Below are 16,238 nucleotides of genomic sequence, written 5' to 3'. Positions count from 1 at the left end.
GTATTTAAGGGCATTATAGCAACAGGATGATTTGGATGGGCTAATCCATCGCAGTATATTCCTATGAATTTTCGTTTCTAAATAATCAATGGGATAAATAAAATAAAACCTTCTATTTTTTATTGAATTCGTCCATCTTTAACAACTTCTATTACGATTTATGGCCGGTGTACACGTATTCAGTTGTTAAGTAGATAACTAAATTACTACCACATCTATCCTCCCCACTCCCATCCTCCCACATCCATCCTTCCCACTCCCATCCTCCCACATCTATCCTGCCCACTACCATCCTCCCCACTACCTTCCTCGCCAACGAAATACACGTCATTTTTACCTATAAATTCAATAATATGATTGGGCTAGAAGCTAGGTTAGGTAACTATGTACTTGCTCTCAAGTCTCGGTGTCTTTGTGGGCGTGTAAATAAATGTATTGTTTAAGTAAGTTAATTTTATAAAGAAAGTTAGTTTTATTGCTTTTGACATAGTTGTTCAAATATTAATTACACGAAAATGAGAAAAATATTTTATTTCTAAACATCAAATTGCCAATGCACTGTCTTAATGTCATGTCTACTATATTACTTGCTCTGTGGTCATGTCAACTGATAACAGCTGATATTTACAAAAAGTCAAAACAAAAGCCCGGTGTTTTCTAAAGTTAGCATGATACATAAATTACCTTACCCAATAGTGTAAAATGCGATTTAAAAGGACAAGTTTTTGTATAAATAAAAACATATATAGCGCTTGTTCACTATGTAGAAGTTATTGTAGTGATGTTCTTCCTTTGAGTGAAATAAAAATAATCAGAAAACATAAAGAAATTTCGAATGAAGAAACTCCTGAAAAAACCGAATGTCCAAAGGATACTGAAGAGTTTAGGGTCAATGCTGTTAATATACAGATGATTTCAAAAAACATCTACAAGCAACTATTCAAGGACAGTCCTACCGAAATAGACCCAAATGTTGTTAAAAGGTTAGTTTTAATAAGAAAGTTATAATGAAACTCAATGATTTGCCCAGCTAGAAATCCTATCATTTATTTATTCTACTATGAAAGACCTTTTAATGTTAAACTCAATTCAGAAATTAAACTTAATAATATTGAAGTAAAAAAAAGCTTTAACTATGTACAAGTATATTATTATTTGAAGTTATTTTTTATTTTCAGTTGCCAAGCTCATCTCTTACAGCATGGTATAAATTATAAAGAATATAACAAACTTCCAGATGTTCAATTAAAGTTGCCAGATTTAGAAGGAAAAGATATTGTAGAACATTTTTATAACATCGGAAAGAAGCAATCTGCTCCTTATAAAAAGTTGTTAAATGAATTGGCATCAAGAAAGCTGCCAGAATTACCAAAGGTTTTGTATAGATTTTTAAGTTTCTGCTCATGAAATATATAGATAAATCATTCAGTTAACACAATACCTACTTGAATTAGATTTCTGTCTAGGAAATGTTATTAAAACGGTGTTAAACAAAGTGGGTGTAATTGTAGTTGCAGATGAAAAGCTTGCATTATTTTAGCATAGGATTGTTTACTTTTATAGCACAGTTACTTCAGTTTAAAGAAAAAAATATCTTATAATATTCCAGTCATTTCTATTTCCCATTTACAAAATAACACTGAGATGACACTACTATAATATATGGAACACATATTGAATCATTAAAATTTCTTTATTCTAAAGATATGGTTAAAAAGTAAAGGCTGGACAAAATACACACCAGAAGGCCCCAAATCGGTTCCATGCCCATCAGATGATGTCTTGGTTTTTGATGTTGAAGTTTTGATGGCCGCGGGTAAAAGGCCAACCCTGGCTTGTGCAGTATCCCCTGATGCATGGTAAGTTAATAGACATTCATAGATATATTTTTAACAAAACAATGTCACATTTTATTTGTTTTATAGCTGTATATTGTTTGTACCTTGCACGCTGGAAGCCAATATGCGTTATTTTAGAATTTTATGAATAAATTAATTTCACAATTGATCACTAAAACTATATAGAATTAAGTAATAAAACATATTATTCTACTTAGTTTTTTTATTTATGAACCAAATCATAAACTCTCTATATGAAACTAACAACGCCGTACATCGTGGTCCTTCGAGCCGGATTTACTTTAAAAATGTTAAAATATAGCCTTCAGATGCGCACTCGCCACAGCAATATGTTTTCTACACTTTCTATTTAAAGGGTCAATATACACTTTTGAAAAAAAAAAAGACGGGTTGCACTCCGGGAGTGCCGGCAGGAGTGAAAACTTGATTATTAACGTTGAGCATGTTTGATATCCATCCGTATTACGCTTTTTCGATCAGGTCACGTGTCCTGACGCGAGTTTAAGATTTTATACCCATTACAAAAAAAGTGCTCAACGCCGCTAAAGAAGTTTTCACTTCAAAATTTAAAAATAATAAAGCAAAATTATTGCTTTTAGGTACAGCTGGGTCAGCGAACCGCTAGCCAATGACAAAGCCCATGAATCTTTTAGTGAAGTGAATTACGAAGACCTCATTCCTTTAGAAACAAATGGACACAAACCATGTGGTGATTTGAAAAGACCCAGGATAGTTGTTGGACATAATGTGTCATACGATAGAGCGAAGATTAAAGAGCAATATTGGTTGGAAAGGACGGGTAATTTAAAACTTTAATTTGTTTCTGTACATCTGTATTTATAAATATTACTGAGATTGAAAAAAATATTAAAATTCTTATTTTTTCCCAATTAATGACTAACATGCACAATCAGATGTGCAAACTCAAACTCAAACATTTATTTATTCAATTAGACTTCTTTTAGAAGCACTTTTGCATATTGTGCTGTTGTTGTAATACAGAAGAAACTGGCGATTTAAAATTTGATTTAAACGCTTTTCGAACTCGTAACGCAATCTACGACGCGGACGGTAACAACGACAACTTAAAACATGACAATGCTGTAGGTAAATGTACATATATATTTTGCTGTGAGCACCTTGTACAAATGTACAGCACCGACTGTTCGTAGGAACGTTACAATCTAGGGAAAATGCTGTAGTTTATTTCATTAATTTCATTTCATTTAAATCATCATTACCCAGTAATTTTTTATAAATATGTTATATAAATAACTAGCGGTCCGCCCCGGCTTCGCCCGTGGTACATATTTCGCAATAAAAGGTAGCCTATGTTCTTTCTCAGGGTCTAAAGATTGTCTTGCCAAATTTCATCAAAATCAGTCCAGTAGTTTATGCGTGAAAACCATACATACATACATACAAACCTTTCCTCTTTATAATATTAGTATAGACAAAGTATTACTTGCAGGTGTGCGTTTCATGGACACAATGTCAATGCACACGTGTGTGAGTGGAGTGACGAGTTACCAGCGCACAGTGCTAAAGGCGAAGAATAAAGAGCCCGATCCTAGCGACGATGATTGGATTGAAATTAGCTCATTGAATAGTCTTTCCGAGGTACACGAGGAAAATATTTTTAAATTAATTATTATTTTTTCTAAGTTATTAGATGATAATATGAAAACAATTAATAAATAATTTGGAAAATCCAAAAGTGCACGCCTCATAATTTTTTTTAATAAATATTTATTAATTATTATTTTTGTTTATTTAATAACAATTAAACCACATCGAATCAGACCCTGAAAAATGAAAGGGTTCTATTCCTGAGCATACTCAAGCGTAAGAGAAAAAAAAAGACTCGATTAGTAAAGTATTTCGGTCGCTATCGTGTTAATAAGAAAAAGGATCCGCACATACAGACACACGGACGTCCAAGACAGAACTTTTTTAAACTGTTTTTTAACTAGTTTAAATAACAAAAATGACATAAAAAATATCATGAACGTTAAAAATAGTGTTTTTTCTTAATATGTGTGTGTATGTATTATCTTACAAGTGCAATGTATGATACATAAAGACATTTTAAGTTTGAAAAATCAGATGTTTTGCGCGAAGTGACAGTAGTACCCACCTCAACGCTTCGCTTATGAGGCGTGCAATAGCTATTTAATGTATACTGCCGACTTTCACTATTTTTCTACATTGCGCCTAGCATCACTTTCAATACCTACTGTTTATGAAAAAATACATAACCTCTTACCTTCTGCACTAGGTACATAAGCTCTATTGTGGTAAGGCAATCGACAAGCAAACCCGGGATATCTTCGTAGAAGGCACAATGGAGGACGTACATAATAACTTCCAAACGCTCATGAGTTACTGCGCTGGTGACGTCATCGCTACACACAATGTACTAAGGGAACTATTCCCGATGTTTCTGGAACGATTTCCTCATCCTGTTACGTTGGCTGGAATGTTGGAACTAGGTAAGTTTTGTGTGGGAAATCTTCATAAAATCTGCAAGTGAATAAGATTATACATTTTAAGTGCATTTGCTAGAAATCATACAAATATGAAAAGTTGTCTCAGATGCATTGCTAGATTTTTACTTCAGATTTTTTTAAAGCTATTTTCTGACACTTGACAAATGACAGGCTCTTAAAGGTGAATCAAAGCTTATCGTATTATTGACAAAAGCAGCTATGTCTATTTTATTTTGTATGCCTTTTATAATAGTGATAGCAATTTGAAATCAATTTTCAGGTACAGCATACTTACCCGTTAATTCCAATTGGACGCAATACATCGACTCAGCAGAAACAGTATTCAATGATTACAAGCTGGAATCTCAACAGTTACTATCCCTGAAAGCAGATGAAGCATGTCGCCTTATGGAGAATAAAGAATACAAAAACGACCTTTGGATGTGGAACGAGGATTGGTCTACGCAAACGTTAAAACTTAAAAAGTCTACGTCGAAAAAGACGGAAATTCCTGAAGACATGAAACCAGACAAACAAACAAAAACTCAGGATAATTTTGAAACGTTGAGTGAAAGTTTTATAGAAAATTTGGAAGCAAATAATGGAGAAAAAGTAAAGGTTCCAGAAGAACTAGTCAAAAAGTTTCAATATTTGTACGATTTACGAAGTTCGTTGCCGGTAAAAAGGCCGTATTTAGCCGGATATCCGGCGTGGTATAGAAAATTGTGTACGAAGCCAGGAAAGGATCCCGATTGGTCGCCTGGCGCTAATAATATTACTACCAGTATGCAGGTATAAACTGTGATGTCAGTCGATAATACAAACAACAGAATATCGTATATAAATAATTCTTTGGTTAAAACATGCCAGTTAATAATATGTGGTATAAAATAAGATATTATTTTAAACGTAGGAGTTTTTCAAAATTGCACATACACCAAAGTAACTTCCATGAAAGAAAAAGTAGTCTTTTTAATGTCAGATCGCTCTAATAATTATTATTAATACATATTCAATGAACTTAAACGTAAATCTGCACAATATGTCATAGGAAAATAGTAAAAGCTATCAAATTATCAATAATCCACTTACATTAACACCTAACGAAACTCGTATTCTTTCAGATAACCCCAAAACTCCTCCGTTTATCATGGGAAGGTTACCCCCTGCACTATATCCAGGGAGAGGGGTGGGGGTTTCTCGTCCCCTACAGTAGAGTAAGAGGAGATCTTGAGGAGGGGGAAATTCCTTTACCCCTAGAAACGTTGTTATCCTCCTGTCCTATAGTTACGTGTAAGGGGACTGAAGTTGATGCCGAATTGTATGTATTGCCGAAAACTGTTGAGGTGAGTGAAATACAGTTTAGATATTTTTCTGAAAATACATATATGTATTGTGTTCTGCAATAAATAAATTGAATTACAAACAATTCATGGCTAATGGACACTTTCAGTAATTATTGCTTCAGATTATGACAGTTAAAGTTATGGGTACAATTCATTTTGATTTTTTTTTCTGAACCATCTATCTGGTGGATGCTGCAGCTGTATAGAAGATTGAATAATTTTGACATTTTATTACTTACATTTATTTTACGTATCATTATCTCAAATCTAGGAGGATCTTGGAAAGCGTGCATATTTTGCGAGGAAAAGAAAGCTAGAACAAGCGGCAGCAAATCAATACCACGGATTAGGAGTTTGGACCGGCATAGAAATACAAGGTAATAAATCATTCAAGTACAACATTATAAGTTGAATTTGATAGGTATTTAGTTTAAGTTCAATTTAATAGGTATTTAGTATTATGGCATTCAAATGCTTTATAAATATAATTTTAAAAAAGTAGTAGAATAAATTCTATTGATCTGGCCGGATCACGAGTGGACGACAGGTCAGGCGTCGCTCCGGAGTGGCGAAAGACGCGGGTTCGAATCCCGACGAGTGATAGAATTTTTCTATTATTTAAATTTATCATTTACAAGATGTATTTTTCATGTATTACGTATTACATATTTATAAAATACGTTATATTTTAATACAGGATGTTGCCATTTTCTCCGATTACCACACAAAGATGGCCCAAAATACAAAGTCGGCAATCCTCTAGCGCGGGATTTCTTAAACATGTTCAGTCAAAACGTTTTGTCTGCGCAGGGAAATGATGCAGAAAAGGTTGGTATATAAAAATGAATGTACTTCTTAAAGTGTAAATATAATTATTTGTTATTTGTAGTGACACACATAGAACAAATTTTAAATAAGTGTTTTTGAGTAAAGCCGAATTACTGTGAACTCGACATTTTTGTCTAAATTTAAATATGTACATATTATTATTATTATTAAAAATTACATACAAACTGTGTGTTATGTCAAACGTGGTTATGACGTAAACGTTTATTTACTTAAATAATCATACCTATACATTACAAAATTTTTCACACTTCATTATTTTGCCACATATTCCTTATTTTACCTATACATAGTCCTATAGTACCCTAAAATTTCTAGGTACTAACATACGGTCGCATGATGTCATACTGGCGAAACAACAGAGAGCGAGTCATGGGCCAACAAGTAGTATGGTTACCAGAGGAAATATTGCCGGAACATTTAAGAGGGACATCGAGAAGATATGGTGCGATTATACCGCAGGTGGTAGTCTGTGGCACGCTTACTAGACGGTACGGGGTATTTATAAACTATAGGAATGTTAGGTTAATATTTGAAAAAAAAAAGACGTGTGGTACTGGGGGACTGCCGCGGTAAAGCTATTGCATAGCATGCCTTCAAGCCACACCTCCGCGCCCGTCGGATTGGGGAGCGTGAGGTTTTTTCGTTACGGAATTTCTCAATTCGGTCCCCGCGCTCAAGGCCCGCGATAGAAGCTATGCAATAGCTTAAAAAAGAATGCAAAGAAATATTTTTTTATGATATGACATTCGATTTACGAATCGGTAGTATTAAACTAAATAACTATTTGCTATGTTATGACGATTAAAAAGTGCTTCTAGGAGAAGTAGTTAAATCTCGTGTCATGATTCATATGTATTATAATTAAAATAATTAAAAAAATTAACACTAAGGGCCGATTTTTCAATGCCCAGATAAACAGCTAGATAGACTTTATTCTTCAGTTAACAAAATATTCAATTTTTCAATAGACGAATAGGCCTTATCTATCGAATAACTACGTTATTTGAGGAATAAATCTATTTGCCGCTCCAACGGCCAGATAGCACGTTATTCGACGGTTAGGCGTTTGAGTTGATAACTGACGCGTCAAATTTGGGATATTTTCGTATGTCATAACAAAGAGCGTAGAATTATTAACAATTAAACCTCTTTCTATATAATTATTATCAATTAAAATCATACTGAAATTGATGTTATTGATAGTACTGATGACCATGCCATTGAAAATTTGCCGAACGCTGCCTTTAAGTATGTCATTTCCATCGTAAAATATATAAATTGAAACACAAATTTAACCAAACTCTTTACTCGAATCAAAACAACAATCAACAATCATAGAAGACAAGAGCAATACAAGACAAACTTAAAATGCACTCCTGACGTGAGTCATAATGACGGTTGTTGACAAATTGCAAGAGTTGACTCTATCCCGCTCTAACCTGACTAATTTCATATGTTTGTTTCGCCACTCCGTGATCAGAGCTGCCAATATGGAAATATTTGGTCAGATAGTTAGTCATCAAATAAATCACGATTGAAAAATAGGCGAGCCGTTATGAGTTAGATAAATAATTGAATAAATCTATTCGAGGGGTAGTTATTAGACTGTTTATCTCGGGATTGAAAAGTCGGCCCTAAATATAATAAAACTAAAGTTATTATGTTTTCTTTCTTCCTACAAAACTACATTATTTCTTAGCTTACATCATTTTATGTTTGTTTATTTTTAAAATAAATAAACAATTATTACAGAGCCAGCGAACCAACATGGATGACAGCTAGCAACGCGACGGCAGAACGCATCGGTTCTGAGTTACGCGCGCTCGTGCAAGCGCCGCCGATGTACCGCTTTGTTGGCGCTGATGTTGATTCACAGGTATACATAAACTTGGAGGTCTTCCTTATTTCTACAAGTATTTACACTAAATTTTTAAATAAACTGACGATTAATATTTATTTTAGTTCATGTAATCGATGTCGCATTTAGTTGCTTTATATCCGTGTTAACATTCCTTACGAAGGCAGCCATACCGACGTAGGTTGAATTTTTTTACTTTTTTTTAAAATAAATGTCTCTAAACCTAAGTAAGCAGGATCATCTCAGTGTAATAAGAAGTGTCCGTTGAAATTGAGCAAATTGAGTTGGCGCTACAGCAAATGGAAGAATTTTAAATAGAGCGCCTCAATGAACCATGCCTATATTACTGTGATATTACCAGGGGCGGCTCGTGACAAAATTGTGAAAAAAATACTCGTACAAGAAATGCATACGTCTGTCTTTTTTGTGTGAAAACAGATATCTGATTAATTTACCGTTTTTTTGTAGATAATGGATACGTCACGGCTAAAGGTAGGTGAGAACATAAACTTAAGATTAGCCGGCTAAACTTAGGTTTATTTTCGACGAGGTGTTAATGTTAGTTTGTTCTATCTTTAGCCGGCTAAACTTAAGTGTAACCGCAGGCCCGTGGCTAAAAATGTCGGGGTGGGTAGATTTGGTTAGCGCCGGGCCGGTGGAGGGCTTGAGGGGCCCGCACAGTGCCAGAAAACACTCGCCCTGTTCCTTACATGTATTATAGTAACCAAATCTACCCACCCCGACTCAGGGCAGAAAGCTGGTGGCTAGGTTAGGTTAGGTTAGAACTCTTAAGACCCGCACGAGCCGAGCGAGCGCAGCGAGCGTGCTGCGGCAGCAGCCGGCGAAGTGCCAGAAAACACTCGCCCTGTTCCTTACATGTATTATAGTAACCAAATCTACCCACCCCGACATTTTTAGCCACGGGCCTGCGGTTACACTTAAGTTTAGCCGGCTAAAGATAGAACAAACTAACATTAACACCTCGTCGAAAATAAACCTAAGTTTAGCCGGCTAATCTTAAGTTTATGTTCTCACCTACCTTTAGCCGTAACAGATATAATTAAAACGCATTTAAACAGCCCCGTCTCATGCTATTGCGCGTAAAAGTATTCACTTTATTAAAGATTATCAATTCATAATTATAAAATCTCCGAATTTGCGTTCGCGCGCGTAAGCATTCAAGCTGACTAGTGAATAGTGATTGTTTATAATATAAGAGTGGCAACGTCGCGCAATTGTTGCTGTCGTGCGATGCGGCGGTAATAACGGGCAACGTCGCGTGAGAGCGGCGCGGCGCTCCGTATATGGCTATTTTTCCCTATATCTTTTGTTTCACGCGCAGGACTGTGGCGAATTTTCTCTTTCACTCTTATTTGATTTTGTATTTAGGTAATGCATATTATGTACTAAAATATCTTGTTTCATTGGAGCGCAATCGAGAGCTCTGAGCAATAGCTCCTATACGACAAGCTAGCTATTAGAGATAACTAATTTTTTTTGTCATAACATTTGTAATAAAAATTAGAGATAACTAACAGCTAGCTGGTTGTATAGGAGCTATGGATAGCCGCGTTGCTAGGCGACAGTGGCACGCAGCTGTGCGGTGGGAGCGCGTTCGGGTGGGCGGTGCTAGCGGGGCACAAAGCGGCCGCTACTGATCTGCACTCGCTGACTGCGCGAGCTGCTAATGTACAGAGAGATCATGCGAAAGTGATTAATTACGCGAGGATTTATGGTACGTGGTGTTTATTAAGGGTTAAAAAGTTTATTTAAATGTCACTAAAAAAATAGTGATTATTTGTGTGTACACTAAATATGGTAATTCTCATTCATATTTAAACTATTCCTTTTTGGAAAGAATTAAAACTAACATTGTCTAAAACCAACATTAGAGAAATTCAAATCAAAAAGAAGCTCACTTTTGTAGAAATCTTCGATAAACAATAATTGGAAACTAAATAAACCCAGTACGTTGAACGTTATTTACAGGAGCTGGACAAAACTTTGCGGAACGATTGCTAAAACAATTTAACCCCACTATGACAATATCGGAAGCGAAGAGCAAAGCCGCCAAAATGTTCACCACTACGAAAGGTAGAAGAGTGTATACATTGAAGAAGAAATATATGTTGGGCCTTATGGATGAAGATATTGAAGATCAGGTTTGATTATAAATATAAAATAGTATTCCTACAGTAACCAAAAAAGTATTTAATAAAATATTCCATAGGTTTTGTCAGTGTAATAGGTAATCTATAAAGTATTTAATAATTCTATAAAGTACCTACTTCCAAGTTAATTCCAACATATAATTTTCCTCTAAAAACTAAAAAATGATATAAATGAAGATTAAAATACAATTTTGAATGTGTTATAACTTATAGACAAAAAAAAATTGATGAGGCTAAAACATAATAAAAAATGTTGTGTGGTTTTATGAAACCACGGTAAAAGTGAAACTGTTCGAACGGTTCCGAACACTGCTTTGTGTAGCGCATGTCGCGTGACGGTCGGCTGCCGAGTAGGTATACCTACTTACAGTAGCGATACACGCGACATGCGCTACACAGACCAAACAGTTTGACGATGTAATAAAAGTTTCACTTTAAAAATGATTTGGTGCACTAATCATAAAATTATATTTTTAGTTGAGTAGACTTTAATTAAATTAAATATGCCAATATGTCTGGAAAACGTTTTCATAAAACACTAGCGGTCCGCCCAGGCTTCGCCCGTGGTACATGTTTACGTTTTCTCTACATAAGAACCATCCTCGTACTTCAAGGAATATAATAAAAAAGAATTATCGAAATCGGTTCAGCCGTTCTTGAGTTATGCGCTTACCAACACATTTTGCGATTCATTTTTATATATAAAACATATGTTTTATTTTCATAAAGAAAGTTGAGATGACGTCATATCAAGCGACACGCTTAGCCAAAATGAGCGGCAAACAAGTTGACGACATGTTCGAGAGGCCCCGCTGGGTGGGCGGCACTGAGTCGTGCATGTTCAACAAACTTGAAGATATTGCGGGTAGATATAATTCATAATTCATAATTCTTTATTTACGTTAAACATGGTATTTTTAGATGTTACATTTTTACTTATAGTAGGTACAACATGTTTAGCCGTCATTAAAAAACAGCATGCAAATTTTATAATTTTATATAAAACAATGGGTCCAATTAAATTATCAAATATCAATTACAAAATTATTACTTATATCATATAAATTAGCTTGTCAATTATAATGTTATTTCTCGTCATCAAAAAATTCTTTAATACTGTAGAAGGACCGATTAGTTAGCCATTCTACTAATGATTTTTTACATAATTTGCCATTATTATTTTTAAATTTATTAGGTACGTGATTATAAGTTTTAATACACATAAAAATACGATTTTTGTTATACAACTTTAGTCGAGGATTTTCATCTAAAATAAGTTTATTAGGATCCCTACGACTATAGGTAAACCAGAATCTGATGGCAATTAGGGAAATCAAAATTTTGAGTGTGCAACCCTAGGGAAAATGGACTGAACGATCTTGATACTGCGTATTTTTTATTTTGTCCTCAATATCATTAGTTATATTACACAAGTGGATAATACTGTATTTAATAATGAGATATCCACGTAATAATATTATGTAGGTACTTATTACATGTTTAATATATACCTACGTATATTACTTTTCTAAAGGTAATACATAATATTATGTATTTACACATACCTATATTTGAATATATATCATTATGGCATGTGAAAATATGGATGTAATGATAATGCAGATCAAAACTTAGTTACTTTATATTTAACGATTGTTTATTATTTTTTTATAAAATAAAACAATAATAAAATAGAATCATGTTTATTTTCGTTAGTATTAACACATTATAAAATTGATTTGTACACCTTGGACTTGACAAATAGCCAAATTGGAAACTCCTGTTATAAGTTTTCATAAAATTATATTTTAATCAACAAACAATATTATATAGGTACCTATTTATAACAATTTTAATTTAAAGTCTCAAAACGGGTAAGTCCAACTTAGCAATAAAATCTTTCACGCGCATAAAAATTGAAAATTGTGATGTGTTTGACCCTTCTTCATCGAATATTTTTCTATACACATTGTAAACAACACCTTTTGCTTGTGATCGCAGCGGTTTTATCGACATTTTGAAGATTTTGAAGACAAAATCCTAAAAATTAATCATCAACACAAATAATTTGACAACCAATTTGATAGTTGTCAAATAAAGTTGCCACATGAAAATCTTTCATTTTTTAAATATAAATATGCCATCAGATTCTGGTAGACCTATACGATCATTTATTTTATATATTTTTATTTTGTATTTTTTTTATAATGTGAATCAGTTGTTGTGTCAAGTTTGAGAATAATCAGTAAAAATGTTGTTTAGATTGAGGTGTTCTTTAAAAATTTTTTAATTGAAATGCATGAGCTTTTGTTTTCTTTTGATACTTCCGTTTGTCTCTATTTCTTTGACTGATATCAAATATGAATCAAATACTATTTTTAATTATGTACAATAACGTAAAACACTAAAAAGAGCGTAAATGTCATAAAAAATATATATTTCATAAAAAAAAATTAAATTGCGTATCTACTCGTTCTTTTTAACAGATTCCGTAGAACCAAAAACAGCATTTCTCGAAGGCCGATTATCCCGTGCGCTAGAACATAGCGCGGGACGGTGGGGGGGAACTCGTCTCAACTGGGCGGTACAGAGCGCAGCTGCTGACTTCCTGCATCTCATGCTCGTTAGCATGACGCACTTGGCACCGAAAGCGAGGTGCGAATTATATTCACACTTGTACAGTAAGATTCACGAAAGATGACTACGGCGCAGAAGGCATATTTTAGGTCCCTATGGAGGTGCAAGGTGAGGCGCGGGCGGATTTAATTTAAAAAGAATAAAAAATAAATTATTTAACCAACATTAAAATGTTATTTTGTCTTAAGTCTTTTCTTCATGAGTGAACGTGCGCAGACGGCCGCCATTTGTGGTCATCTTTCGTGAGTCGTACTGTACATAGATGGTATATACCATAGAAATCTAAATAACAAGACACTAGAAGTCGTAAGCGCGCGTGACATTGTCGCCGCTCAGGTGGTTACCATTCCACAAGTCTGTTCGTCGCTTGGTGGTCGCTTGTTCAGTTGTTTCTGACACGTGCGTGAGTAAACATGGTGTGTTGCAGCATTTCCCAGTGCGGAAATTCTTCCATAAATTGTAATTATACTAATAAAGGAATAAAATTTCACCGGCAAGTATTTTTGTTTATAAATATTGCCGTTTTTCCTTAAAATTAAACAATATTTACAAACAATACGAATGACACAGTCAACCGTTCCTCTCATCACGTTTAGCTATACATTGCCTTTTACTATTGTCAACATCTGACAGGTCGGTTGTTATAACTGCCAGATGTTATCAAATGACAATTACAAGAAGCAATGTACTGCATTGTTAACGATAAAGAGTAAATAGTCGCAAGCTAGTGATGTGATGTGTTAAAATTTTTCGATATCGTAATACGATGTTTTTTGCGTAATATGACGACTGATGGAATAATTGGATTATATTTTAATTTGAATTCTATTTTATTTTTATAACCGATATATAACTTTTTAAACTAAGTTTACATAATTAGTTTATAAGTTTTTTCATAGTTTTTATAAGTTTACATCGATACAATCATTTTCGGACAATTTTACTGTCGATACAGAATCACATTAATTAAATATACAATAATGCCATAATGTAAAGGCATAAAAGGCAAAAAATCTATTTTGTGTTAAATATATTCTTTGTAGATTTCCACAACGCCGTCCTGACATTAAGGACGAATGGATATCCGCGACTGGGAAAAGAAATTGGTTCCCTACAGGCTATAGTAGGATATGTTCAAAACATTTCAAAGAAGATAATTTCAATGTCACAACAAAAAGACGTACATTAAGTAATTGTTATAACTCTTATAATTTTTGGTGGTCTGGCGCGGTTCTGCATCAGGTGTTCGAGATTTTCAAATTTAAACTCTCAGTTTCTAAACCCCCTCCATTTTTTTAAATATATAATGTACAGACACTGTTTCATTATTTGCATATATAGATAAATAAATATTTAAGTACATAACATGTTTTTATTTCTTATACCTATATGTACAGTCTGCCGTGGGCCCACGAGATGAGCCTACCACTGTATTAAAATCAACAACTATATATTTCTTATTTGTTAACTATCACTTAACTATCGATAACAAGGCTGATGAAGTCTTACATCACTAAAGCGTTGAATGAACGTTAATGAAATTTCAACCTTATTTCTATGTGTTGAGGTTAAAAGTTATATCTATCAAAAATTAACGCCCTCTGTTGTCGAGTAGCCGAACTTTTTCGTATTTGAAGTTTCTAAGCAAAAGGAAACAAAACATCTTACGTACCTAGGGATGTTATACTAAAATAAACCGTAAAGTCGTGAATTAGGGTACATATTAAAATGCGAAATTTATTATTTATGTTAGTTTTCATTAAAATGAAGCTGTCCAATAAAAGGCATAGTTTACTTGTGTGAACTGTCTAGATATCGTTTTAAATGTGTGGATTTTGGCGACAGTGGTTTTCATACTAATTATGACATTATAGCACTTCTATGTGTCTTGTTATTTAGATTTCTATGGTATATACAGTCCAAAATTGCATTTCTCGAAGTTAATCGAGTTGATGCTTGACAGCACGCCTGGCGCCAAAGGCCAGGTGCGAATGATATTGACACGTCTTGTGAATAGATGATAAAGAAGTTAAATTTCTCGAAAGGTGTTTATACCACGTGATGAAATATAACACGAGATGACGACACTTACCGATAATATTGCTTTTTTAAAACTTTTTGATGTTTCATTCAGTTAGTTTTGGCAACAGTCTCGCATCATTTATTCCATTTTTTAGCAAAATTGTGACAAACATACTGGAAATAATGTATGTCCTTATTATCTCTGCAACATTCTGGAAATAATTTATGTTCTTATTATCAGCTCTGCTTAGTATAGAAAAACAATTAATTATACTTTAAATTTTCAGATTCTGTCTGAGTTTCCATGATGAAGTGCGCTACTTAGTGCCTGATGAACATAAATACGAAACAGCGCTTGCTCTACAAATCACCAATTTATTTACGAGAGCATTTTGTTCCCAAAGGTTAATTTACTCACATTTTATTTTAATTTATGATATTTAACTACATATTTCCAAATTGTTCATGAATCAATGCCAATGCTTGAAAAAAAAAATCTTATTTTTTTTTTTGTTTTTGCAGAGTTGGTATAAAGGATTTACCATTATCTGTTGCCTTCTTTACATCTGTTGAAGTGGATCAAGTTTTACGAAAGGAATCAAATTTAAGCTGTACGACACCTTCTAATCCGCACGGCTTAGAAAATGGATATGGCATACCGAATGGAGAATCATTGACGATATTCGATGTACTTGATAAGTGTAAAATAAATAAGGAATAAAGATGTGTATTTTTATTAAAAGGGTCTGGAATTATTTTTTCTATACATATGTATATAGCTGTTTTTGATCACCTTTACCTCATTCACTATACGAACAGCTGTGAAGTGTGAGCCGAGCTCTGAGCTGTCATCATCTACACTACACAAGCGGGCACTCGCATTTCTAGATGGCGAACGCCGCGCCGAACCGATAATCCACTCTTTCACACGCAGATTTATCCTCCGTGATCTGCCGAACGACGATTACCACGCCTATGAATGGTAACCATTAATATAGCAATCATTA

The 16,238-nt window shown here is 34.0% G+C and overlaps 1 protein-coding gene across 1 annotated transcript; it reads left to right on the top strand.

Annotated features, from left to right (window-relative positions):
* Nucleotides 1-654: 654 nt before the first annotated feature.
* Nucleotides 655-15,973, top strand: PolG1 (DNA polymerase gamma, catalytic subunit tam). The gene is made up of 18 exons (XM_090116976.1): nucleotides 655-983; nucleotides 1,179-1,374; nucleotides 1,705-1,859; nucleotides 2,459-2,658; nucleotides 3,331-3,479; nucleotides 4,138-4,351; nucleotides 4,629-5,140; nucleotides 5,473-5,694; nucleotides 5,966-6,071; nucleotides 6,392-6,522; nucleotides 6,859-7,031; nucleotides 8,296-8,419; nucleotides 9,956-10,136; nucleotides 10,391-10,563; nucleotides 11,302-11,437; nucleotides 13,059-13,227; nucleotides 15,519-15,635; nucleotides 15,754-15,973. The coding sequence occupies exons 1-18, from the start codon at nucleotides 703-705 to the stop codon at nucleotides 15,950-15,952; spliced, it is 3,438 nt and encodes a 1,145-aa protein (XP_089973102.1). The 5' UTR covers nucleotides 655-702; the 3' UTR covers nucleotides 15,953-15,973.
* Nucleotides 15,974-16,238: the final 265 nt, after the last annotated feature.

Source organism: Colias eurytheme, chromosome 26, assembly GCF_061535395.1.
Source record: "Colias eurytheme isolate Ceu_HAF_F1 chromosome 26, ilColEury1 Martin Lab GWU primary, whole genome shotgun sequence".
In the NCBI taxonomy this organism is placed as follows: domain Eukaryota; kingdom Metazoa; phylum Arthropoda; class Insecta; order Lepidoptera; family Pieridae; genus Colias; species Colias eurytheme.
The sequence above is the reverse complement of the archived record's forward strand: the minus strand, read 5'-3'. Positions and strand labels throughout refer to the sequence as shown.

What these genes read in the sequence shown, in the direction of transcription:
- PolG1 (XM_090116976.1), top strand. Translation starts at nt 703, where the DNA reads ATGCGATTTAAAAGGACAAGTTTTTGTATAAATAAAAACATATATAGC. An exon ending in ATATTACTACCAGTATGCAG is followed by an intron (nt 5,141 to 5,472) that starts GTATAAACTGTG and finishes GTATTCTTTCAG; the next exon opens with ATAACCCCAAAACTCCTCCG. An exon ending in CACTTGGCACCGAAAGCGAG is followed by an intron (nt 13,228 to 15,518) that starts GTGCGAATTATA and finishes TTAAATTTTCAG; the next exon opens with ATTCTGTCTGAGTTTCCATG.